The 16,041-nt window shown below is 34.5% G+C and overlaps 1 protein-coding gene and 1 long non-coding RNA gene across 3 annotated transcripts; both read left to right on the forward strand.

Moving 5' to 3' along the window:
* Positions 1-798: 798 nt before the first annotated feature.
* Positions 799-2,556, forward strand: LOC112488864 (protein VACUOLELESS GAMETOPHYTES). Of its 2 annotated transcripts, XM_025077180.3 has the most exons (3): positions 799-1,448; positions 1,929-2,035; positions 2,332-2,556. In XM_025077180.3, the coding sequence occupies exons 1-3, from the start codon at positions 926-928 to the stop codon at positions 2,554-2,556; spliced, it is 855 nt and encodes a 284-aa protein (XP_024932948.3). In that variant the 5' UTR covers positions 799-925. The 2 variants fall into 2 exon arrangements, with proteins under 2 accessions (XP_024932948.3, XP_024932947.3); XM_025077179.3 differs by having other exon boundaries at positions 799-2,035.
* Positions 2,557-13,312: 10,756 nt separating this feature from the next.
* LOC132799534 (uncharacterized) lies at positions 13,313-15,278 on the forward strand. The gene is made up of 2 exons (XR_009634250.1): positions 13,313-14,741; positions 15,067-15,278. It is a non-coding gene; the product is annotated as an uncharacterized LOC132799534 (long non-coding RNA).
* The last annotated feature ends 763 nt before the right edge of the window (positions 15,279-16,041 follow it).

The raw sequence follows: 16,041 nt of genomic DNA on the forward strand, positions 1-16,041 counted from the left end.
GAAATTGACATGTTTAGTTCACTTTTTATCTTTTATCTTTTTTTTTTTTTCTGCATAACTTTTTTGTTTGTCCCCCTTCAATCTTGGGGAAAAAAAAAAAAAAACTGGCATTGCATCTGTGGGGAAAAAAAAAATAAAAAATACTAATTTAGGATTACAAATTTTGAGATCGTGGATGAAACCGAAATACAATTTATTTATTTATTTTTGTCTTCAATTTTTGGCCATTTCTTCAGACTTATTGTCCAAAGTTGAATATATGACACGTACTTGTTCTCATTATTTAGCCACCTCTTCTGGTGATTCTTAATTTAAATTGTACTTGATTGTGGATAATTATGTAATGAATGATTTATTCTAATTTAGCTTAACTTGATGGTCTGAAACCAATCTTGAAAAGAAAAGAGAACTAAGGTCGAAAAAGAAAAGAAACGTAAAGAAACAAAAAAGAAAGGAAAAGAATTTTTCGTGAGTGTTTATGCAGAAAAGAATATAAACACATAACTTTCTACTGGGTATCCTGTCACTCGATTTCACATGAGTTGCTTTTTGGAGTGTTTGACAAATTTTAAGAAAATGCTTTTGCTCTTCACAAGCAATTCTAATTAAAGCCAATGAGAGGCTTCCTAAGAAAGAATTTTTGCAAGAGCAAAAGAAGAAGTAAAAGTTATACCAAATAGAGCTGTAATAGTGCCTAGCATAAGCTAAACGACAACGGTAAGGGTAATAAATATTATATGTGTGTGCATATATATATATATATATATATATATATCTTGCAGTTTTGTTCCTTACCATCTCTTGAAGCAATTAATCCAGGAAAACCATTATGATAGCTAATCAATATATAGATATATATACTATGGAAATGAATTTTCATATTTGTCTCTAGAGATCATTGAGATCAAAATTACGGAGATCAGAAATGGATACTCCGGCGTCAAGTCATGATCATCCTTTGGTCCTAAATCATACCATGCATAATCGTCATGAGCTTGCTTCCCTCCTCCACTGCAACAAATGCGGATACGCTATCGTGAGAGGTTCTTTTTATTCTTGTTTTCACTGTGGCTATCACCTCCATTATCATTGTGCTGTAACAATGCCACCCAAAATCAATCACCCCTTTCACCCTCAACACCCCTTGTCCTGGTGTATTATAGGGTCTTTTACATGTGCCTTTTGCTATCCACATGATAGCAATTTTCTAAACCCATTGAGAGAAGAATATTATTCATACTCATGTATTGAGTACAATTTGAAGTTGGATATTGAATGCGCTTTGGCACCCACCATAACATGCTATGATGATCAAACTCGACCTCTTTGTCATCTACAACCAATGGACCTTGTTGAAAAAGAAGATGGATTATCATTTTCTGCTTGCTGTGTATGTGAATCACCATCTCGATTTGGTAGCTCAACGTATTATTATTATTGCAAAATATGTGAGTTTTCTGTTCACAAATCATGTACTAATTTTTCTAGAGATATAATGCACCCTTTTCATCCAAAACATCGTCTTTTCCTTCATTTTTCATATGGCATACTTGATTGTTCTTCTTGCGGGAGAGATTGTTGTTATAGGTTCAATTTTCGATGTAAGGAGTGTGACGTTAATGTGTGTATAAGATGTACTTTTCTGAGACCTTGCATAAGATATCAAGGGCATGACCATCTTCTTTGCTATGTTAACTATGTATGGAAATTTTATTCCCGTACTAGTTGTGATGCTGATGATGCTTATTGTAAACAATATTCCATGGGTGACTTAAGTGAATTTAATTGGAGTAGAAACCACGTATTGCGTTGCGTTCCATGTCAGTTCAATCTCCACTTACTTTGTGGTCCATTGCCATCCGTCATAAAACACAAATGCCATATTCACCCTCTCACTCTCGTTGATTCATTGATTGAAGATGATTCAGGTGAATACTACTGTGATTCTTGTGAAAAGGAAAGAGATCCACGACTTTGTGTTTATTATTGTGAAGGATGCAAGTATGTTGCTCATGTCCAATGTGTGATATCCGAGGTATAGTTTTAGCAATTTTCATAACCCATTTTAAGTTATTATCCCAATTACTATTTTGGTAATATTGTCGAATTCACTAGCAAATATGCATAAAAATAGAGAGATAGGGAAAATCTATATTTTACAAATATTATTTTCTTTGCAAAATTATAGATTTAACTCATAATTATGTCACCCTGAATAATATCCTTCATTCGTTACTACTGTTTAATAATCTTTTACAATTAATATGATATTGATCTATCCTTGAATTATGAACATTTTTTTTTTTTTTTTTTGGGTCAATCTCCTATCAGGTTTTACGTGTATTGAAGGGAGAATTAAAAGATGTAGAACTGAGAATTGTGGGACAAAATGAGCTTGACACAGAAATAATGGAGAAAAATTTAGTGCTAGACAAAGAGAAAGAGGAAAGTGCCTTGGTGGGGGAACAAGGTAAGGCTTCCATGACCTTGATGGATTTAGTTTCCGAGTTATCGAAAAGAATTGGACGATTTGCACTTAGTGTTAGTAGATTATAAAACATATAGTTCATCAGAAATGCATCAACCAGTTGAAGTTAAAGATAACATCCAAGAGTTTATCAATTTGCTTCAGAATTCGAATTATTCATCAAGAAGGTTTCAATTAACAGCTGATGACTTGAAGGTAAAAATTGTCAATGTTGGGAATTATAAGGTAACTCACAACTTGGCTCACATTCTCAAGGACTTGCTTGCTAAGTATGGAGATGTTAGTGGTGGAGATGAGTCGAAGTTAAGTACAGCAATGAAGAGCATGGCGTTTTACCTCTTATGTGGACTCATTCATAGCCTGCGTAAAACTTTGCTGGTGGATGTTACTCAAAATCATCTTAAAGATTGGTTTTTACGTCTGGAAATCCTGGAGTCTAATGGCTTTAAAATCAGCTTTGTTCGTTCTTGTATAGAACGCATTTTGCCTTCTTACCTTGTTTTTGAAGCAGAGAGAGTTATAGATGAAGATAAAAAACGTGTTGATGAAAAAATTACGGATTTGCAAAAAAAGATTCAAGGGATAGTAACTGAGATGGAGAAATGTAAAAAAGATCATGAAAAGCTTTGTGAAAGATATAAAAATACAACCAAGTTTAAGGAAGACAGTGAGAATTTGATATCGAAGTATAAGATTGTGGGAGATGATTTATTCTGACTCATTGTTGGTTATTAGCACAAATTTGTCTATAAATTAAATGTATGTAAGATCGAATACATGTGTACGTGTGTATTTATGTAAACATTAACAAAAATTGTAGAACAAGGCAATGCAAAGTGGAAAGCCATGCTTTTTTATTAGTAGATGTCACTAAACATCTTCTTAAAGATTCGTATCCTTAGGTTATGTTAGAGATACAGACTTCAAAATCGAGTTTATATTCGTCAGATTAAAAGAAGTTTTCACGCTTACTTTGGTATTCAAGCTAGTAGATATGAAAATGAATTTTGAAGAAGCTAGACCAAAAGATCATACAGCTTGAAGGTAAATTGGAGAGAAATAAGAAATATAGGGACAATTAGAGAGAAAATAATAGGAGTTTTGGCAAATCAAACTTGATGAAAGAGTCTATGTAAGGCTGATAAATTGAAGACAGATTGCTGTATGGTTTATTTTATCATAATTTTTTTTTCCTTGTTTGGGATTTCTCCATTATTGTCAATTGGACACTTATTTTGATGTATATGGAATGATATTGTGCTGCATATTAGTCCTGAGTTAATTCTAGTCTATATCTCTGGATCTCTGGCTCTCTGGCTCTCTGTTCTTGACTGTTGTTTACTCTGTTTTTAAGATTGCTAGAGACAGTTTGTTTTGAAGTTGATAAATTTTTTTTCTTTATTTTTTGTTTATTGTTTGGTTGAAATTTTATCACTTCATCATTGTCAATTAGGTACATATTTTGATGTTTACAGAATGATATGATAATAGAAAAATACTAGTCATGAGCCAGTTCTAGTCTATTTCTTTGGCCCTCTGTTCTTGATTGTTGTTTACTCTGTTTTTCTTTTCTTATATGAATGCTCTTGTTTTCTTATAGATTTTTTTTTTTCATGGCTCTTTTCAAATCCCTTTTTTTCTTTAAATAATATTTACTTTGGCATGGTATTTGAGGAAAAATAAGCACTTATTTTAAATTTGGGACCATGAAGTATACTTAAAAACGAATCCCTTAACCTATGACTAAGATGTTGCCAACACATATTGTTCTGTAAACATATTGTGATTATTATAATTTTTGCAACGGCAACCAATTATAAAATAGTTTCTCCAAAACATAAGTGCCAATTTTTATTTTTTTTGGAATAAAAATAATATTTTCCTCTCGAAATAGAATCAGTATAGTAAGGAACAAACTATAGATAAGTTTGATGATAAATCGTGCGTAAATAATTTGGTTTAATAGGAATGGTATAATAATATAATAAAAAAATCTAATTAATTACTTGACAAATGGTTATTCCTTTCATTTGTTATCAAGATGATGGTGATTTTTAAGATGAATGAATATAATTAATGGGGGATTTTTGTTTATTCCAAAAAAAAATATAAATAAATAAATAAAGAAAAATAAAAAAGGGGGGATTTTTGTTGTTCGAACTTTATTTGAAGCCCATCACTCATACGGAATTATTTCAATACCTAAAAGAATCTAAGAAACCTTGTTCCCTTGGACTTAACTTTGCCTCTTTACTAAGCATTATAAATTTTGATGTCTAAACCCTTTCAAACACATATTTCCAAATGCCTTTCAGTATCCTTTTTAGTTTAAAATATCCTATATTAGTCCTTATATTATCATCTCTCTCAAAAGCAATTTTCTTAACACTCGCACACACACATATATATATATATATATATATATATATACACCCCTCTTTGTAACCAGAGAGAAGTTCATGGTCAGACTAATCTTTTCACATTAAGATGGAAAGTATCCAGAAATACAATTAATCACACAATCAAAGGAGGGGGTGGAGTTGAAGAACCCATGGCCAAGGCCAAGACAGAACCTTTTCAAAAAGGGTTGATCGATTGAGTGTTCTAAATTACTGCTGGGCGTCTATTGTGTTGACTTGATACACATTTCTGTGCACTTCCTATTAGCTTAAACGATTAATAATTTAAAATTGATGGTAACTTTACATGTATCATATCGTAGTCATCTAATTTTCAAACTTAACAATTTAAACTATAAATCATACCAAATCATATCATTCAAAAACATAATACCCAAACAAGATTCATTTACTATCACTCCTTATGTGAACATGCAATTTTGGCCCCCTGCCCCTTCCTACAGCAGAGGAGATGCTATTACAGGTAGTGATGCAACAAAAATATAAAACTAAAGAAACATCCACGCGGGATATTTAAGTTAGCAAAAACTAGGGTTGAAAAATCCATGACAAGTATATGAAATTCTAAATGCTGAGATGTGCACTCTGACTTCAACATTCCTATTCCATGTGACCCTGTGGAAAGTAATAAACATGCTTCTCTTCACAAAGTGGTCCAGCATATGCATGCCATAATTCCACCAGCAGAGGTCGTTTCATAAGATAATGCGATTAAATTAAACAAGGGGCCTAACACACACACACACACACAAACAAAAAATAAAAAATAAAAAACAAGAGGCCCCTTCCAAGTTCATTTTGCTCCTAGGATTTATTTTTCTCTTATTCCATCTCCTTGTCAATAATTTTTTCTATTCTTCTAACTCCAATTAGTGGCGGCCCCTACTCATCGTCCACTTCCAGCTTTGGTGCGTGGTGGCAAAACTGTGGAAGATGACGAAGGCCACCACATGGTAGAGCTACAAGAAGAAAAAAAAAAAGAAAAGATAGAAGAAGGGAAAAGCAAACCCCACGAGAAAATGAAATAAGATAACGACTTCTTCCCATCATAGTTTTAAAAGGCCTCTTAGTGGTTAAGAGTCTCACCCCTTCACCTGTTAGTCCCACTGTTTCGGACCATCCAGGCCCAACCGAGATATTGTCCGCTTTGGCTCACCACCTCCGAGATATTGTCCGCTTTGGCTCACCACCTCACGACTTTGCTTCCTCACAGAAAGGCCTCTTAAGGAAAATGTATCAACACCCTCTTATGAGGCATGTTTCGTTTCGTTCCCCTTTCCCCTTGGAGCCCAGCGTCCTTGCTGGTACATCAATCTGGGTCTGGCTCTGATACCAACTGTAACAACCCAGTCCACCCGCATGAGATATTGTCCGCTTTAGACCCCGCCCGCATGGTTTTAAAAGGCCTCTCAATGGTTAAGAATCCCACCCCTTCACCTGCCAGTCCCACTGGACTAGATCTCCCAGGCCCAACCAAGATATTGTCTGCTTTGGCTCACCACCTCACGGCTTTGCTTTCTCACAGGAAGATCTCTCAAGGGAAAGGTATCAACACTCTCTTATAAGGCATGCTTCGTTCCTATTTCCAACCAATATGGGATCTCACACTACTTCTATGTCTTCTTAGTAGTATGTAGCTCATTTAGAGAAGGTTGGTTTGTCAACCCATTGGATAAAACATAGTGTAAATGTGAAGATTAAAAAATAAAAGTAATCATAATTACACTAGGACATTTGCTTTACCGATCACCTCTGACTTTATGTAAAATCAGTTTGAACTTCCGCATCGAATGAAAGATTAATAATGTAAAACATTTATTGTAGAAATTTCATATTTATGTAAATAAATAGAGTAAAGAGATAGAGTATGGACCTTAATTTGTTTATTTTGAATTTATATATATATATATATATTGGCTTTTGTTTTTGCAAATAAATGCAAAAACTAACCATGGAACTCATGCTAAATGAAAATGCATTTTGACATCCAACACTTTTATATCGCAACAGGCTACGAATTGGTTGATATTTTCTAAACCTAGCTATTAAGTAAATGTTTTAACCATTAAGTTAACAATTGAGATAAAGAAGCTTGCTTTTAATCGTTCATAAATCAATATTCTTTGCTCATATACATTTTTGTATTTTGATTTTAGATCATCAAAAAGAATAATACTGTTCCAAAATTACAGATATATTTCTATTCTTTAAGTAACATATGAGGCATATTGGTGGGTACATTTCTTTTTATCATTATATGTTTTACTTATGACTATGTCAAATCTAAACTTAGTTAAATACCAATATAGAATGTAAAAAGACTATCATGAAAAATATAGGAATTTTGAGAAATCCAACTTTATAAAAGAGTGTTTAAGCTAGGCTTCCTGTTCGTGTGAAAGATTGTGGTCAAAGGTTTATTGTTAGAATGATAAATATATGATTGCTTTGATACAGCGGTTACACAATTAAAAAAATAAATTTCTTACAGAGTATAATAGAAATAGTCTTGATAGAAAATGCATGATATATATATATATATATATGGAATAGTATGAAAGAAAATTATATTTTTTCTTGAAAAAAAAAAAAAGGAAAAAAAAAGTATAAGAAAATAATTAATATATTGATTTAATTGATTTGAGTACAAATGAATATAGAAACGGAGCTCTAATTTTGCATCTCACATCTACATCTTTGTCTGCATAGCAAGTGAATCACTTATGCCTTTGTGTAGGCATTTATAGTCAATTTTATAAGAAGTAAAATTGATTTTTTACTTCTACAGCTCATAAGGACAGCTAATTAATAGGACAGCTTGCATGTCTAGCTAATGTACATAAGCTCTCAATTTTTTTGGGCTTTTGACATGTGGCTAATTGGGCATATAAGCTAATATGATGCTTGGGAAGGCTTTCGTAAACCGACATCGAGTGGACAGCTATTAATCTTCATCAGATTTATCATTTACTTTTACAATTGTTTAACTTGCATTAAATTGTCTAGCATAGTTTCTTGACTTTTCTTTCACCATTCCGATTAATTATGTGAATATTTTTTTAAATAATCAAAATTTCCAATTATTATTTTCTTTTGAATTCACTCAGTTAGGCCGGACTTCATCTTTTTAGAATGAAGTACGATGTCCTTGAAACAAGTTTTTATATTAAAACTATAGTCAATATGGTAAGAGCCTCAAAAAAATGATTCATAATAATAAATAATATTTGTTTTTTTGGAAAAAAGAAGATAATTAGTCTAACTGTGTGTAGGTACAAGGCACATACCACTAAAACAATTTCGCATGTCAACAAAATCGATTTCACTTGTCAACTAAATTGCTAAGTAAGTGATTAACGGGTCAATCCAATGAATGGTATCATGATAGATCCCGACACAATATATATATTCTATCACCTCTGTCTCAAGTGTAATAGTTGATTTGTTCCTCTCTCCTTCTTCAAAAAAGGAAAAAGAAGGACTCTAAATGAAAATGGTGAGGATGGCCTTAAGGTGTTTAAATTAGCGTTATTTTAATATGTATATATATATATATATATATAATTTTGCTAAATTAGCATTATTTCAATGTGGTAATTCTATCAAGAAAACATGGCATTTGTGGATTGGCTACCTATACCAACTCCAACTCAGATTCCATATATATGTATGTCAATATTTAATTAATTTGATATTGTTCTTAATGTCTTTAACCTTCCGCAAAAGACATCTACAAATGCCTTTACCATTTTCAAGGATATCTCATCGATCCCATCGCAAGTCCAGTACCGGACCTCTAGACATTATTAGTTAAAGCCAATCCAACCCCAGCAATAATTTAATAAACTATAATATTATAAATGATAGCTCCTATAACCTTGATAAAAAAAAAATTAAAAAAAAATCGTATGAATTAAGAGGCTCTTGTCCTTGGTCTTTCTCTTTCCTTCATTGCAACATTGTTCTTGATTTCTTTACCCTTCCTAAAGATATCTCCAAATGCCTTTACCATTTTTAATTAAGGATAAATATCCCACCAAATCTAAACCTTTAGCTTATTAAGTACTCCTGTTGCTTATTCCATATGCATATGACCTCCAAATATATATATATATATATATATAGCTCCTATATATATATTGCCTCATCATTATCATCATCGATCGTCTTTATCATCTCCATCTCTCTGATCATTATTCTGAAAATTTAAGATAGAGATAATGGAGATTCAACACCCTCTTCATCAGCATCCTTTAGTGCTAAGAGAGAATTTGGGTAGTCAACTAACATGTGATTTATGCAGATCTCACAGGGAAACTGCATTTTTCTATTACTGTGTGCAGTGCAAGGGGCCCTACTTTTGCCTGCATTATGCTTGTGCCGTGACGCTGCCGCAACAACTCAATCACCCTTTTCATCCTCATCACCCTCTAGCCCTGCTCACCGGAAGGGATTATACGTGTCCAATTTGTATGGTAAATCATCGATCCGGTTCTGACCTATACATGTTAGAACCACAACACCCAAACTACTCCTCCTACACATGCACCGAATGCAATTTCGACATGCATTTGGATTGTGCTATGTTTCCTTCCATAGTATACTATCAAGGCCATGACCACATTCAACAACCTCTATGTCATTTGCAACACATGGCGCTAGTCGAAAAGGTTGACGGTGAATGCTTTGTTTGTCGGTTACCTTGTGATCCATCTGGTTCGGCATTTGCTTGCACAATATGTAAGTATTTGATTCACAAATCATGCTCAGAGTTACCATCAGAGATAACACACCCCTTTCACCCGGAGTGTCATCTCTTCCTTCGAGCTAACCATCGCAAATATGCCTGTCGTTCCTGTGAGAAACAAAGCTATACCTTCGTTTTCAGGTGCGATTCGTGTAACTTTAACATTTGTGTTGCATGTTCTTCTTTGAGACCTACCATAGAGTATGAAGGGCATGATCACCTTCTCTGTTTTGTGGAGATGGATCGAATTCCTGGGCTTTGCAAGGCCCACCATGCCGACTGTCGACAATCGGTTGTCGTTGAATTGCTTAGTTGCAAGCAGCCTTGCAACATACTCCGTTGCGTGCAATGTGCTTTCGATGTCCACATACTTTGTGGTCCGTTGCCACGCACCATTAAACATAAGTGTCATGTTCACCCTCTCACTCTTTTCGATCTAGTCATCGAAGACGATTCAGGTGAATACTATTGCGATGCTTGTGAAATGAGAAGGAATCCACAACTTCGTGTTTATTATTGTACAAAGTGCAAATTTATTGCTGACGTCTATTGCGTCCTTTCTGAGGTATGCTTGTGTTCATTTGTATAACCCATTATCTTAATTATTATTATCATTATTATTATTTTTTATGATGTTATCCAATTTTCAATTACAATATTTATCTGTAATTTGCTTGAGTGGTCATCGTAAAGGAAAGTTCAGAAGAAAATTTTATATTTTCTCGAAGTACGATTACACATATCTAAAGAAGTTTATATATGATAATAAATTAGAATAATTCATTAACAAGTTTGGAATCATTTGTAAAATACATGAAACTACATATACGTGTTAGGCATCTTCAATATTCTTCTTCTTCTTCCTTTCTATATGTTCATTTCACCTAAACCATGTTGGGTGCTAATTAATATTTTAAGAAATTGAGAGTAGATTAAGTTGCAAGAGGTATACAGAAAACTGATCAAGGAGGAGTTGAAATAGATTCAATCGGATAATATAGAAGAGATGAGAGAGAAAGATTTTGACCGAGAAGATTTTGAATGAGATAATTTTCTTTCTTTTTTATTTTTTTATTTTATATTTTTTTGGTTGCTCAATTGCACTTTTGGACCGGACCCATTACATGGGTATTTATGGCTACAAAAGAAGTAATATTTTAGACTTAGGCATAAAGATCACAAAGCATGATTTTTTAAAACTAAATCTTTGCACCATACCTTGAACGTGTATGGTATGATAAAAGCAAACTATCCGTTTCCACATGTACTTTGCAATGCACAATGCACCATAGCTTTAATGTGTAGGGTATGATAAAAGCAGACTATCCCCTTCCACATGTACGTTTTAATGCATAAATTAAGGAACTTTGTCTTACATGCTCAGTAAATTACAAGTTATCATTTTCACAAAAGATAAGGCCTCAATTATAAGATAAATTGAAATTAGAGGGGTACTAATTAATTAAAATACAATTAAATTACTAATCTTATATCTAGATATCTTATCTTCTCCACATGAATCTTTGCTTGCTTTTCAGGTCACAAGTATATTGAAGGGAGACCTGAAAAATGTAAAACTCATCAGTGTGGCAGGAAGAAATTTGATTTTCACAGAAATAGAAGAGCAAAGTCCAATGTTGGACAATGACAACCATAAAATTGTCAATGCCTTGGTGGAACAAGAAGTTGGTGATCATGATGAGGGAAAATTTGCCTCCATGACATTGAATGATTTAGTCAACAAATTAACAGGAAAAGAAAGAGAGATTGTAGATACAGAATATGATTATTGGTCAGTTTATTGGTCAAAGGAAAAAGCTAGAAAAAAACATCCAAAACAAGTTGAAGATTTCATTTGGAGATTTTCCCATGGTAAAACAGATGAGAATTCCATCAAGGATTTGAACAGATTTCTTTACGAACAGCCAACAACTACACCTCTCATTTTGTCTACTAGAAAACTAAAACCAACACCACAACAACTTGTCAAGGGCATCAAGGAGTTTTCCCCTTTAACCGACCGCGATTTCACAGAGCTTATGCGTAGGCTTCATCATTCAGATTCTTCAGGTAAAATCACTCTATTACCTTCTGATTTGCGCTTGAAGGTTGTGAAAGTTGGAGATTACATGGTGACTTGGAATTTGGCTCATGTTCTAAAAGAGTTGCTTGCTAAGCATGGTGATATTAGTGGTAAGGAATCCAAATTAAGCATAGAAATGAAGAGCATTATATTTTACTTGCTATGTGGAGTGATAAATAGCATGCGTAAAACGATGTTCATAGAGGTCACTGAAGACGTTCTCAAAAATTGGTTTACATGTCTTCAAATTGCCAAATCAAACGGCTTTAAAATTGACTTTGTTTATGCTCGTTTAGAAGGGGTTATGCGCGCTTTTTTTGGTCTTCATACAACCAGAGTTGAAAACGACGTCGTTGCACAGATGGATCAAATGCTCACAATTATAAAGCAGGAGATATCGGTACGCCAAGCAGAGATGGACAGGCTATTAGATAACTTGGAGAGTTGTATGGAATATGAGAAATCCAACTTTATAAAAGAGTGTTTGAGTGAGGCTTCCACGTCTACGTGGAAGATTGTGGGCAGAGATTTATTATGATTTCAATAATGTTAATTATGAGAATATTTTTAATAAAGTACTTTTTGCCCGTTGTTGGGTCATGGGTATGAATGTTATCCACCTAAAACATAAACTAAAATTAAAAGGACAATTATATGGTCAATTATCAACTCTAATTCTACCTTATTTTCTCATCAAGATACTAATAATATTAATTATCTAGTTTAAGCTATTAATAATATTAATCTCAAATTATTAAAATAATAGTAATAATATTTTTTTAAAAATTATTTAAAAAATTAAATATAAAATGATATGATATTGAACCAAACCCCAAACCGACACCATTTGCCACCACGGCACAGATCAGTTTGCCTCGGTTTTGTAACACCCCGTCCCGAACCATGTCGGAAATTTTTGCACGTTGACCGAGGTTGACCGTTGACCGTTGACCGTAGGGGTCAAAAGTTGACTTTTTGACCCGGTTGGAATTCTAGGTTGACTGAGGTACCGTTACGAAGTACACGTTGGCACGAGTTCGTAGACTGGTAGCACGTTGAAAACGGAGCTACGGTTTGAAAGTTATGAGCAAAACAAGTTGAGGTCCAAACTGTCCAAGGGGTGCCAGGGTTGACTTTTTATTCATGCAAGGTTGAGCTTTGACTCATGCATGGTTGTGAAGTGCTCGTCGATACGAGTCCGTAGACTAGCGGCACGTCCGATTTGGACATGTGGTTTAAAAGTTATGGACCTGTAAAATTTTTCAAATACTGTATTATTTTAATATTATTTTTAAACGTATAACGATGTGCCACGTGTGACTTAATGAAGGTGGCCATGTGTCACCATGTTGACAAGCCACATGTCAACCATGTGTTTTATCCTATTATTTTATTATTATTTTAAATAATAATATTAGTATTTAATTATTTTTATATATTTTATTTTATTTTATTTCTTTTTCTTTTTCTTTTTCTTTTTCTTTTTTTCCCACGTGGGAAAACACCACTTCTTTTCTTTTTTTCTTTTTCTTTTCTTTTTTCCTTTTTTCCTTCTTCTTCCCCGAGCACCAAAACACGCACAGTTGTTTTTTTTTTCTCTCCCACCGACCGTCTCTCTCTCTCCTTGCTGCACTTTTTCCGGCCACCAGCACCATGCACGCGCCGGCCGACGAGGAAGCCCACAGCTGGGCGACACCGGCAATCAAATTTCCGGCCGAATGGCCAGCCGACGCGCCGGGATCGGCCTCCATAGCCCGCGGTCGGTGTGCCGCTGGTTCGGCCATTTTCCGGCAACCACCGGTCGTGCAGCCGGTCCTTTCCCACTAATTTGGACCCTCTGAGTCCGATTCTGAGCTCCAATTAACTCAACTCCCGTCGATTTGCAAGATACGAAGGGATTAAAACCGGCCGAACCTTTCCGACCAAATTCCGGCCACCTCCGGCGGAATTGGGGTCGATGGAGACCGGTAATGCACTCCTCGTTCCACGAGCTTCGATTCGGTATATCATTCAACCATTTTGGTTAAAGTTTGTGTTTGACCCCCGGGTACCGGGTATTATTTACCCAATTAAAATATTAATTTATTTGACTATCTGTGAATTTTGTTCTACGAGCACCGGTGAGTCGTAGAATTGATCCCGTGGTGGATCTTGGATTAATTGCGTGCTCCAGGTGAGTGACCCACCTTCAATTTAATTTTGGGAATTTAATTGGTGAATATATTATGTGTGATTTAAATATTTGGAATTTAATTTCTATGTGCCAAATATTTATTTGATTTATTGTGGATTTATTGGTGAATTTATTGGATTTAAGAAAATGTGTATTCTATAAATTTATGCCATGTGAAATTATTTTATGGTTTTGAGAATTTTGAAATTCTTGTGGTTTTAATATTAAATTGGGCATGATTTGATTTTCAAATATTTCAAGGAAAATATTTGGTTATGTTGGTGATTTCAATTTTTATAAAATATGCCCATGGAATATTATGAGATTTAATTATTATATTTCGAGAATTATTTATGCTATTGGGAAAATGTGGATATTTGAATTGGTGGATTTGGGAGTTGGTGGATTTGAAAATCATGGAAATTATGGTATTGATTATAAAAAAAATTGTGGAGAATTTCCCGGTTCAAGCGGATGGACTATGCCAGCTGTGTTTATGCAAAATGTGAAAATTGTTATATAAATTAAATATGTGGATTTTATGATTTTTAGATGCACCGTGCACGTACTGGTGTTCTGTTTATATGTGATATGGTTAGTGTGCACACGGTTGTGATTAGCGCGCAGGTGGGTGTGAGTAGCGCGCGGTTGATATTATGAGGTTGTCCTGTGGTTGCCATTGGATGAGGGTAGGCCACCCCCCTTAGCCGGGACACCAGGTTAGCAGCGGCGCAGTGGAACGCCACGCGACCGTATGCCGGTTTCTTTCTATAACCTCCTGACTGGCGGTACCTCGGGACGCTGGGTACTGTTGGCGCCACTGGTATATAGTGGGTGCATCAAATGATTTTCAGAACTGTGTTTTAAAAATAAAATGTTTGGAAACTGTATTGGAATTAAAATTATAATTATTACTATTTCTGGTATTTATTTATTTGATGTCTTGATTTTCGGGGATTACGAACAAGGGTTTTGTGAAAAGGTTTTAAAAAGGGAACTTTTCTAACTGAGAGAATTTTAAGGGTTTTGAGAGAAATTATTATTTCCAATTAATTATTATTTATCTACTTATTACCGTGGTATTATATTGTATAGTAGATAGGGTCACTCACTGAGATTATTAGCATCTCACACTCTTAAATTCCGTTCCCCTAGGTCCAGGTTGGAGACGTTGATTGTCTGGGGCGAGCCCAACGTCTCAGTTCGTTGCCGAAGGTTCAAGAAGTTTTTCTTCCCTTTTTCCTCTCTGTCTTGTTTTGTTTCTTTATCTGTCATTTTATAAATTTCACATGTTTCTGTATAATGCTCTGTATACTGTATTGGACGTGTGGTTGTTATTTATGCACTGGGTTGCTGCTGTTGTTTTATTTTGAAGTGCTGCAATTTGTGGAACCAATCTGTAGTAATGTGGGAGGAATAAGGGGATGAGTTTTAGAAGTGTGTTTTCAGTGCAGGTAAATTGTGGTAAGTAAATCCCTTAGGGGAGGCTCTGTCGGATTTTCCATTGGAGGGTCCGGTAGGGTTTCCCTGGGATCAGGGCTTGTCTAGGGTTCCGGAGGAGAAATTCTGGACGGGTCCTGACAGTTTGGTTTTTTCCCATTCTGCCACCATAATATCATGGTAATTATAGTTCGCTCTTTTGCAATCCGCCACGATAACACCATAATTTTTTTTTTATTTTTTTTATTTGGTTTGTGAGGTTCGAATCCAGTTCATAAGCTGGGATATTGGTGTCTGTAACCATTAGGGCTACCATAAATATCATTTTCTTAATTATTTTGATATAAAATATATATTGCATTAAATGAAAATTAAACGTTGAAACCAAGCAAGTCCTTCTTCTAACCATGAACAAAAGTGATCTATAGTTAAGGCAATCAATCTCCGTTCCCAAACCTTCCTCACTAATATTACCACCAACAACAAAAACCACCCAAAAAAAAAAAAAAAAGAAAAAAAAATAATCCTCCTCTAAAGTTTGTCCATACATTTTGTCCCATTTTAGTGGCCCATGATTCCTGGATGAAAAATTCGAGGGGCCCACATCTATAACCTTCTCGTATCTCCTAAAGAAATAAAAGGTAAAGTCAAAGGTACAAAAAAAAAAAATTTATATATATATATATATAT

The sequence above is a fragment of the Ziziphus jujuba genome, chromosome 9, assembly GCF_031755915.1.
Source record: "Ziziphus jujuba cultivar Dongzao chromosome 9, ASM3175591v1".
NCBI lineage: Eukaryota > Viridiplantae > Streptophyta > Magnoliopsida > Rosales > Rhamnaceae > Ziziphus > Ziziphus jujuba.

Excerpts from the sequence above, each read along its gene's own strand:
- LOC112488864 (XM_025077179.3), top strand. The coding sequence starts at position 926 with ATGGATACTCCGGCGTCAAGTCATGATCATCCTTTGGTCCTAAATCAT. Across the intron at positions 2,036-2,331 it reads TCCAATGTGTGATATCCGAG|GTTTTACGTGTATTGAAGGG; the intron begins GTATAGTTTTAG and ends ATCTCCTATCAG.